The sequence below is a fragment of the Eubalaena glacialis genome, chromosome 2, assembly GCF_028564815.1.
Source record: "Eubalaena glacialis isolate mEubGla1 chromosome 2, mEubGla1.1.hap2.+ XY, whole genome shotgun sequence".
NCBI lineage: Eukaryota > Metazoa > Chordata > Mammalia > Artiodactyla > Balaenidae > Eubalaena > Eubalaena glacialis.
Window position 1 is genome coordinate 142,855,960 of NC_083717.1, and position 12,198 is coordinate 142,868,157.

Here is a 12,198-nt window from a genome sequence, read left to right on the forward strand (position 1 = left end):
TGATGACAGTAATAGCTGAGAATTATTAACTTTATAGAATAAATTATTATTTTGTATCAATAATGGAATCACAAATATGGTGATGATTGACTAAGTATTTACTTTTTGCTAGGTACTCTGCTAAATGATCAACATGTATTATCTCATTAAGTACATTGACTAACGTTGTTTTTGCAAGTATCTGGAACTGTATGATAAATGTTTCTTCTAAGCATCAGGACTGTCCATGGAATTAAACAAATGATGAACTCTGAAATAACTGCAAATGGATTCAGATCTCCTGAGGAACAAAAATGACCCTTTATATTCATGAGGATTTTTATTAAATTTAAAAAAATCTTTGGTTAATGCTGATGTACTGGGAATAAAATGTATCAGTAGTTTTGGAGTAAAGTGTTGAACCAAAAGAGGCTTTCCATATTCTATATTAAAAGTAATGGTAACAAAACTATTTGAAGGTGTGACATCAATGATCAGAAAGGCTATAAGAGCTTTCTCCTAAACAGCTATGGTGAGTACGTTTCCCCTTGTAACCATGACCTTAATAAAGATGTATGTCACCAGGGGATGAGACTGTGTGGTGGGGGGGGGGACTGTGAAGTTACTCACTGATATAAAATTTGTGATTAATAAATTTTTGCATACTTCTCCTAAACCCTTTCCCATATTCTATCCAAAGATACATTGAAAAAATATTAGTTGTTTCAGTTGGAGAGTCTCTCACATGATGCAGAAAACAGGTCCAGTATGTCAAATATCCTATTGTTTAAATCATTTACAAGAGGACTATATTTATAATTCATTTGTTATTGGTGTGGTAAAATTGAGGGAGAAAGAACAGAGGAAGGAGGGAAGAAGGGAGAGAAGGAATGAAAGAAGGAAGGAAGGAAAAAAGAAAAGGAAAGAAAAAAGAAAAGAAGGAAAATTAAGAGAGTAGGTAGCAAAATCCTGAAATTATGGATATGCAGAAGTAATATTAGGTTGGTAGATTTACTGGCAAACCCTTGTCTCCTTTCTTTCGTACCTTCCCACGTACTTTTATAATAAGCCCTCCTTAAATGAGGTAGTCTGAACACAGTTCTAGTCCTTGCAAGCTAAAAAAAGCTAATTAACAGAGATGCAGAAGCTCTGCAGTGCATTAAAACACAAAAATATTGAAATTTATTGAAATGCATTTAATTTAGACTATAGAAATGCTAAGAACCTTTTTTTTAAATTTACTTATTTCAAATATGTTCGACGTTGGAGTCTAAATATAAATTACTTAAATATAAAGCCAATATATATTTTATTATGTACCAATATAATGCTTACTATGTACCATGTATATATGTATATATGTGTATATACATAATATATGCACATATATATTTACACATACATTTAACTTTTGAAAGGAGTCTATGATATAGATAAGATGGTTAGCATCATTGCTATTATATAGATAAGAAAACTGAGGCACAGAGAACAGAGAGGTTAAGGAACTTTCCCAAGGTCACACTAGTAGTCATGATGGATCCTGGATTATATCCAGGCAGTCCCAGTACCATGCTCTTAACCACTGCTATGTACTGACCTTCTTCACTTATTTTATTTTAAAGAAAATTTTAAAGAATCTAGAAAAAAATGCTGCCTTAGAATACTTGTAGAAATGGAAATTTTTATGACACTCGTTGCCACAGGAATAGGCAACAGATTAAGAAATCTTCTGAAGAGTGAATGAGGAACTTCTCTCTTTCACTGAATTATCATATTCAGATTAGACATAGGAGCAAGAAAGTCATTCCAGCTTCATGGTATCAGCCAAGAAAAATTATCCTCAGGACCAGATGCCAACAGCATGCCCTTTAGTATTTGGACAGGATGCAAAGGCCCAGCTGTTCTGTCAGCCTTCCTTATACAGTTTGTTGACAAAGAAGAGGCCCAGTTAATTTTCCAAATATGCAATATAAACTGAAACTGATTCACCTGCAAACACCTGAATTACTTCTAGGAATGAAGAAATAATAATACTGAAATAATAAATTTTTCATAGGCTCATAACACACTGAAATGTTTCCAAAAATGGAATTTCTCAGGAAAAATAAATAAGGCAGTAACCTACTCCTGTTTTTCAGAACTACTTTTGGATTGGCCAGAGCTCAAAGATTGCATCCAGATTGCTGAATCACGAAAGGGAAGATGTATGGAGAAAATAAGAAATGTCTAATATTAAGGGAATGTAAGGATGAAGATAGAGGGAGAGGAACAGCTGGGATGACTTAAAAACAAAGATAAGTTGCATTTTTAAGTAAAATTTGAAGTTCAGAAGCTGCAGAACTTGGTACATTCATTGTGGGAATAATGGGAGCATCAATGAGTCTTCTCTTGTGGCTTCTTTTAGGTTTACTCGGACCTTCCTACTTTGATCCCAACTTTTTTACTCTGGAATTCTTATTCTATGTATATAAATTAAGAAAATCAAATTATAACAACACTAAACTTTCTTTGGGATAATATTCTTGAGTTAGTGTTATCATTTTTTAATTTTAGTAAAATTATTTTCATTGGACTATAATTTTCTGCATAAATCTGAAAATAAAAATGCTTTACATATCAGCTTCATCTATATCATATTTTAACAATTATTGCTTCTGTGCTTATATATTTAGTTTTGCAATCATTTTTTCTAAGTCTAATTATATTGGGTCAAATTTTCTGTAACTCCATTTTATTGAGACAATTTTATTCTTTAATAAATTTTCAGTTCTTAGCAAGTGTCATAATTTACAATTTTAACCACTACGGATTTTAATATTTTTCAATATTTTAAAATAATTTTCTTCTAGATTACTTTTACTGTTTTCCATTTTATCAGCAGCATAAGTTTTATAAAACATATTTCACCATTTCAGTTTATTTATGGTCTTATCAATCTATTGCTTCAGTCTGTGAAGTTCATATGCTTATTTTTATTTGTTCTTCAGGGTCAAAATTGTAGAGTCACAACATCCTTGAGGATTAAAGAGTTAAGGACGACAGGACCAAAAGACAAGATAGAAATGATGGGAGACTTTATAATCTCCACATTGTTCTTTACTTTCCCGTACATAGTCGTGTTAGCTGGATTTTTTTTTTCTGTAATACAAATACTTAAAATATGTAACTTTGTCTATCAAACAAATGAGACTTCTTTTCCATCACAGTGTTTGTGTTTAATACCAATCCATATTTTGAACCAGTCAGGTTAAATATATGACAATAAGAATTGGCAATTAATGAATAAAAACATCCTGAATATTCTGTATCTGAATTAAATTTTTACATCATAGATACATAGCCTAACTATACTATCTTATATCTAACCCCTTTTTTCACTCCTACAAGCTTTTTCTTTGCTCATTGTTTGTAATTTTAGTGCCCTTTGAAAGTCTCAATTTCTGTTCCTGCTACTAAATTAGCTATGAAAGATGTAGCTGCTGACTCTTGAGAACCTGAATTCATACAGCACCCACAAACATTTGTTTTTTCGAGGTTTTCTATTAATATAATGACTAGGAGTAAGGAAAGTACATGTGACCTCGTTCATAACATTCTTAGAACAAATGCTTCCTCCACTGCAATTATGTCATCGTGAAATCATGTTCCACATTCTAAAATAAACTCATTGCCATATGAATTGTTATCTGACTGAGATATTTTTGTAGTTGTCTTTTTTAACAGCCTCCTTAGAAGTGTCTTTTAAATTTCTCACAATACCAAAACAAAAATTTCTTTTTTTTGTCTTATCCACATGAATACTTCAAGCTTGAATGTTCAGCAGTCACTACTCTTATCCTGCATTGCACACATACTTGAATTTCACACACACACATACACACACAAACACATTTTTAGCTAAATCATCTAAAATATACACTTTTTGACTTCCAAGAAAAGTCAAAGAGAGTTTCCCACAATATCACGGTTCGGGACTCACCTGTGGACGTGGATGTCCTGTGACCAGACAGGTCAATTCCAGGGTTTCTCCTTCCCGTATAGTGTAGACCCTTTCCGAGTAGCGCTCCTCCTCAATGTTACAGGCCAAGCCTGAATGCACAATACGAACCGTGGGGGGAGCTGTCGAGTCAGGAAGAAGAGAGACAAGATACATAAAAAGATAAGCAAACTGTCTTCCCCTGATCATCATGGTTGTTACAGCAATTCTTATTAGACTTTACCACTGTCAGATCCATCAGTCTTAACACTTTGAACATCCCCAAGGGATTAAAGATTTTGCCGGACAGAAAACTTCAAGTTTACCTTACAGTCACCAACACGGTCTGAAAATGACAAAGGGGAATAGGGTAGTGGGGAAAAATTGGTGATTCAGGAAATCACCATCATTACAAGACCAATGATAAAACTTGATTGTTAAAATGTGATAGTTCCCTTCCTCTCTGAAATCCAAAATTTAATATAGTAAGGGATGTTGTCCAAAAACTAGGTAGTACAAAAGAAAGACCATCAGAAAGGAAAAAGGAATGTGAATTAAAGACATTGTCATTTTTCTATTAATTTTATAAGTCCTGTGGTGTAACTAGGGAGCTAAAGAATAGGAAGATTTGGTTATCAGGAATTGAACACCAACTTAATTTTCAATATTTATAGACTCCTGTATTAATATGAGCAAAAGATAATCACTGAATTAAGCCACTGATGAAGGCCATAAATCACTGGTGTCTAAGTATAAAATTCTGATTCAAGATAGACTTCTCATGAAACTGTCCAAATTCCATAATATAATTTTCTCTGACTTCAGTGCCACATGGGCCTATAAAACCTGACTAGCATTCACTGACTTACATATCATTGGAAACCCACTGTACGCAAAAATTCTTTTGGTAATGAGAAATACTTAGATAATAAGATATGCTTCTTGTCATCAAGGAGATTACTGTGACTAGCTTCAAATTGGAGATCATCCCCATTTGTGAATTCAGCATTTGTTTGTAATACATTTGGAGTGGAGGCAAAAAGTTTGTTTTAATTAAAGGCAAGAGGAAAATCTATATCTACATGTAAGAACAATGATCTCAAGAATTTCCTGATAGCAATCTCAGCCTAAACAGCAGTATTATCAGCAGAGGCTATAGTTGCTTAAAAATTAATATGGGCATATTTGGAATTTTTTATTTAACATTTAAAAGACTATGAATCCTATAAAATTTGCAGATAAATTTGGTGATTTTATGGAGGAAATAAAATGATTATAAATCCAACTTACAGGAAACTTTCTTTTGGGAAAATCTGTGTTGTGAAAGTAAAAAAACAATAGTTTCCAATATCTAATACTTTGTTTTACATAACAAAGATGTATAGAACACTCAGTTTAAGAACTGAAAAGGGCATATTTTGTTATTGTTCTTAATTTCAAACTGAAAGATAGAAAAGCCTACTTGCAGATAATAAAACAACCAGTCATTTCCATTATTTTCTGGATATCCAAGCAGAGTACTGTTCTTCAACCCTCAAATTCAGGATCCCACTCTCCAATACCCAGTATCAAACAACATGTAAAAAACTGCCAGCAACTGGATAAGAATGAACAATATATTTAGAAAAGTAGTTCTTACATTCAGTATGCATAATAAACTCCCCAGGAACTTGTTTAAAACATAGATGTCAGAGGTATACACAGAGACTGTTATGTCTGCAGAAAACCCCCGGAATCTGCCTTTTTACAGAACATCCCAGGTGATGACAATGACAGTGCTACTCAGACCAGATCATTAGAGATAATTTTCTAATGGCTCTTATAAATATTTGTTTATTAAAGGAAAATACACCATGGGATAAAATGTCTTTTTCTTTTAATTTTTTTCAAGTAACTAAACATCATGTTATGCATCTTCTCACTGGTTTAAAAAATTAAATAAACCAATTTTTTAAGTTTGTTTAAAAACTTAAACAAACCAAATAATTTTTTTGTCTATAAAACCAATTTACTAAAGATTTTCTATCATGTCTTCGGACTCTGTCTAGACACTGTAATAAGTTGCCTAGTTTTAAGACATTAGAAATCATCTGTAGTGTTTATCTGGGTGTTCTGATATACTTCACACAAGGTTTCCTACAAATCATTTCCTATAGTGATCAAATTTAAACTTCAATTTAGACAAGTAATACTAGAAAGCTACTTATTTTAAAATATCTGTCATACAACTGTATACATATTATGGAGGTGAACAAACTGATGGCAATCAATAAACACTTGCAAAATATAAATAGAAAATTGTTAAGTAAAAAAATAGAGATTCATTACCTTGAAATATATTTCTTTGCCAAATTTAGCCTAACAAGTGATAGCCCACATGTTTATTAATACATCTAATTATATAGTAACATGACATCTTTTCCAGATTTATACTTCTTATTTTTGTTTTAATTTCAAATCAATGAATAGTATTGTTATTTTTAAGACATATCTTTCCAAAGCATCATTATGCAAATAAGTAACTTAATTTAAAACATTTAAATTATACAGTAAGCACACTGTGTTCATCTACAAGGGTAAATTTTCTGCTATTTTCTTCTGTATTTTAACACATTCTTGGAAAAGGTAATTGCCTATATATTGTAGTCATTATGAACCTACCACCTATCTTATAGGAGGGTGGAATATTCTACCAAATTATAAATGTTAAAGATGTATTTTTCCTAGTATGCATTAAAATATATGATCAGTACATTAGAATCTCAATGATAAGGTGAAAATTTTGGAAGCTTCCTTTAACTCTTTTGGTCTGCAGAAAGCTCAACTGAAAAGGTCTTAGAATTCATCCAGGTCAATTCTCTTATTTCCAAATTAGGGAAGGAAAGCCCAAGGACATCAGATTACCCGGCTACAGGCTTGCAGCTAGTTGTGGCCTAAATAAGACCAGGACCACTGGTCCTAGGCTCTTTTTACTACCTCATGCTATTAAAACTATGCCTGGCATAGTTAAAGTAGGGTTAAATAACTCCTAAACTAGACCTAGACTACACTAGGGGAATAAAAAAGATTGAGAAACAGTTCATGAAGTTAAAGCACCATAACTAGATCAGCAATATAAACAGTATAATTGTTCCAAACTTAACCAGTGCAACATTGTCCCAATTCACCATCCTGTCTCCAGTCCCTATCAAATCCATGAAATCTTACAATTTCCCAAATAATATATTGTAACTTCTTTCTTCATCATGTTGTATTCCTGCCTAAGAATCTATAATGTCTCCCTATGACATTTCACAGAGTCCAAATCACCCCACATGGCATTTAGGTGCCCTGTAAATGGTCCTCATACTGATTATCCAACCCAAAATCCCACTTCTCTGTAACATCAGCCCAACATCAGTGGGAAGATAAAGAGCACTGAGAATTCAGGTGTCTTTGATCATGATGTTTCCCCATCTAGAATTCCCACACTGATTTTTGGACCAATGTTGCTGAAACCTTCGTGGATTACTTAGCAATGATTCTCTTCTCTTTTTTCCAGGAAATCTGTATTGCCCAGTGATTCTTTTTCTTAACATTCTAACTTGATAGGAAGCACCTCATTACAAGGATGAACATCATTTTCAGCATCTATTCCACATCACATAATTCATAGCACAGAGTAGGTATTTAATAATTAATTTATAATTTTAAGCATATATCACTATAAGGACTCTAACCTATTTTAGCAAAAATATTAACCATTATGGCACTGAATTTAAATATATATGCAATTTGCAGTACTATATCTGAAACAAGACATGTTTTATCCTCTGCCTTGTTAGAGAAAACCTCAATTCATCATCCTGAAATTGGACTAAGGGTTATGATCCCCTTTGCCCTGTAGAGTCAGCAATGAATTAAAATGTTAAAATATTGCAAGAGACTCATATTCATCCAAATTTGCTTGCAGTAAACCAAATCCCATTACATAAAATCTTTCTAACATTAATCATATCAACTCCCTTAATTTGAATAAACTGGCTTTGGGTTCAAGAGGTCAGCCTAAAAGGGCAAAAGAGAGACATTCTTTTATTTTGTTAGAGTATATCCAAAGTCAAACGAAATTCTCACTGTATTCTGTTGGAGAAAGAACACAAATTCTTTCTTATTCTCCAATGGCAACAGCAAGAGCATTTTTAAGACTTTTATATCATATACAGATTTTCAAACATATATTTATTGAGCAACTGCTATAGATCAGGCATGAGGCTATGAGCTGAGGATATGAAGATTAATGCTATGAGCTGTGCCCTCTATGGGTTTATAGCCTATAGGGTCTGTCCAATTTATATATATATATATATATATATATATATATATATATATATATTTATTTATATATATAAATATATATATAAATAATACAAAAATAATAAAATAATTACAGTTGAGCAGAATAGATATTCTAACAGAAGGAAGTGAAAAGACCATAACAGGACAAAGCAGAAGCTGACTAAATCTGCCTGGCGGATTCCAACAGGTTTCACGAAGCCAGTGACATTTAACTTAGGTTTGGAAAGATGCATGTGGTGACAGGAATTCCAGAGAAAGGAAATAGTGTGTTCAAAGGCATGTCTATAAGAGACTGCCTGCAGTGTTTAGGAAATAACTACATGAACATGTGGTCCACTTAGTTTATAATATACTCCAAACCTTGACACCAGTGCCACTCTCTCAATTTGCCATGATGTCTCCAGACATAAGAGACTGTATAGCCCTGCAAATGGAAATGATGGGAGAAACCTACTTGAGAGTTCTTGTTAGACAGGACTTGAGGATTGACTGATGTCAGAGCGAGGGAGCAGGAGTTAACATGACAGTGAAGTTTATATTTTGGTTAAATAGGTGAAAGATAAATTTTTAAATAGAAAATACTCTCTTGATCACTATGGACTCCACATTATTCACAGTTGGGAGAGACTTAAGATGAGGGGTTCTGAGCCCAAATCACGGAGGGCTTTGTTAGAGTGAGGACTTAGATGTGAAGTGTTTTTGAGGGAAAAGCTTTTTCCATGTTTTCTGAAGGACATGCTGTTATTAGCCAGTAATAAGTTTGGTATTAGGAGTTTTCTCTCTTCTAAGAACCCCAAGCAAGAGCATTGTACTTTGGTAAATCCTTCAAATCCCTGGTCCAACTATTCTTTGGGAATTCAAGTTGCCAGTAAAATCTCACCACTATGCTACACTAGGTCAAGGTAACTTAATGTTCTTGGTGCAGGTCACAGATCCCCTGGGATAGCTAGTGTGGCGAGAGGGAGCTCACGGAACCTCTGTTAGAAGCTCCAGTGAAGACATTAGTGAGCACCCTGCACCATCATCTCTCACACACTCTAGATTCTGTTCAGAGACAGAGACTCAGAGACAGATAGATAGAATGTCTCACACCTTTCTACTCTCATGTGGCCAGAGATAACAGAACTAACACTATTGCTTACACCACTCTCTTAGCAGGATCAGTTTTGCTTGTCAAGCAAACAAAACCATAATCAAATTTCCTTCTATTTTTCTATTGGTTTAAGTGATTACTTGATTTGATAAAACATTTATCAGTTTTCTATGACATCTTACATTTATCTAATTAACATTGCCAATAATTGGTCTCTTCTGCTTATTTCACAATTCCAATGTAGCACATGTGAATAGTACTTCTAAAGCATGGTGTCTTCCATTCTTCTTATTTTCTCTCTTTCCTACCTGAGTTACCAGTTTAAAATACTACATGAGTCGTCTCCTCCCTCTCTTTTTCACAATAATCTCCCAATGCGACTTTTAAATTAAGTATTGTGTCTACAGGTATAGTCTATAATTATCCCTCTTCTTGTTGACAACTCTTTTGCCTAATGTCTCTTGCCTTATGCTTATTATATTACATATTTTAATATCAAAAACTCAGATAGGGAAGGGGAGAATATGAAGATTTGGGAGAGTAGGTAAAATTTTAGATTTAGATGCTGATGTTGAGCTGTCCAACAACTGAAAAGTTGTTGCTGCATATAAAATTTAGAGCTTTTAAATGGTAGTCGACGGTTGACAGCAATAGAATAGACGAAATCTCTAAAACAGAGCATGTAGAGTGAGAAATTAAAAGGATAATGATAGAACCGTAAGGAATGTGAATTCCTGATAGAGAATTGGTGTCCATAAGATTATGAATACAGAGATGCCAAGAAAAGAGACTCAGAGGTAGAAGGAAAACAAAGAAAATGTAGTGTTTTAAAAGTTACACAAAGAGATGCTCAAAAATGGTGAACTGTCCAAAACTGTCACTTACAACAGAGTTGTCAATTAGGAGGAGCATAGACAAAAGGTCATTGCCAATGATAGTTAGGAGGGCATTGGTGAATTTCAAGTGAGATTTGGCTGTAGAACAATAGGGGCAAAAGATGAAGGAGGTGAGTTTTGAGAAAGAGAAAAGTCTTAGCAGGTCAAACCAAGCTTCAGGCAAAAAGTAAAAGTGCTCCTGAGGTTTACCCACACGTAAAAAGAAATGATAAGTATAAAACAATAAGTATAAAACAGAATATTTTAACAATATTATACCACCATCTCAGGATTGCAAAGACTAATTATTTACATTATAAGAAACAAACCATAATGTTTGTATTTCCAACATAAACTGTAACTTTTACCAATACTATACTATTTTTCTACTATCCTTCAACATTCTTTTAAAATTAATTTTCCCTAAAACCTGACTTTCTTTCTTTTTTCTTATCTTTTTGTTCTTTTACTCTTTTACAAGTTTAACTGTGCTAACTTCTGTACCAAATATGCAGAAATCTCTCAAAATGGTCTAATCTCTTCTGTAAAAAAAAAAAATCAAGGTTAATCCTCACAGAACATAAATATGCTTAATCTCTCCCATATTAAAGAATGGAGACAAAACAACATTTATCCTCCCATCAACAGGCCTCCTCTTGCCTTTCCTTCACAGCCTAGTGAATAGAAATAATGGTACCCACTCTATGTCATACTTCCACACCTGCTTTGCAATCCTCAGGCCACAGCAGTCTGGCATCTGCCCTATCATTTGTATTTATAAAAGAATAAGGCAGCAACATAGAAGACCACTTTGCTTAACTGCTAATTTTTTGTCACTATTTTGATCTCTTACATCTCCTTCAGTCTTAGTTTACCAGACTTCATTTCTATGCAACTATGAGGATCTTTTGAAATTATACACTTGTTCTACACTTCAAAACAACAAAAAAATATTATTACATCCCACTATTATTCTTACAACCATGAATATAATCATATATCGAAACATGCAGATAGCAGAATGTTCAATTTATATGTCCATTCCAACAATTTCCTCAAAAAATAGTTAAAATCCTTCTGTCATTGTCATTTAAATAATCCCAAATAGGACAATATCTTGATACACAAACAATTTACAGATTATTTTTAATCAGCTTTTAGCTCATTTGAGTTGTTTGATTCCATTGGTTATTTTGAATTAACTACAATTTCAGCATCAATGTGAATTTATTTCCTTACCTCTTTCCCCTCATCCCTCATGCTTGGTTAATACTGTACTCCTGTCCACTGGAGGGAAATACATTTTTATCTTTAATTTGATGAGTTATAAAATGAAAGTACTAAGATCATATTGATATTCTGGATTTAATCAAAAGAAGATCATATCTACCTCAGTATGACTTTGGTGAAAGGCTCTGAATATGAAAGGTTTTGAATATTTTGAATTATTTCCTCAGCACACGTTGAGCAGCACTGTTATAAATTAATTGAGCTGCCCTGAGAGACTCTGCAAAGCCCAAAGTAAGGTAAGAAAATTAAACCCTGAAGCCCCTGGTTCTAGAAAGCAGCTATTAATTTTTCCTAAATAACAGAGGTTGATATGATTTTTTAGGTTAGTGTTCGCCAAGAATTTAAAGCAAAGAGCTTAAATTGCCTAAATTTTTAATTTAAACGCAAGTTATCTGTTATATGCAATAGATACTATTTAAGATGGAAGAACGTTTGTCACTAAAGAAAATGACATTAAATAACAATGTAATTGTGTTCATGAAATTTTAAAGTTAAACAAAAAAAGCTATAATGCAATTTAAATTTTAAAGTTAAAAGCAATGATAAAAGCAATAATGTTTTTGTGTAAAAGAATTACCTTGTAATGTCATCTTTTAACATTCTCGAGTCAAGGTACTAACTTTACAAAAAACTGAATACATAACAGCAAA

At 33.1% G+C, this 12,198-nt stretch overlaps 1 protein-coding gene across 1 annotated transcript in view; it reads right to left on the minus strand.

Moving 5' to 3' along the window:
- MDGA2 (MAM domain containing glycosylphosphatidylinositol anchor 2) overlaps positions 1 to 12,198 on the minus strand; it is an 811,172-nt gene that overhangs the window by 472,923 nt on the left and 326,051 nt on the right. The window contains exon 2 of the mRNA XM_061182503.1: positions 3,959 to 4,098. Coding sequence (XP_061038486.1) covers positions 3,959 to 4,098 — 140 coding nt within the window. The remainder of the gene's footprint in view (positions 1 to 3,958; positions 4,099 to 12,198) is intronic.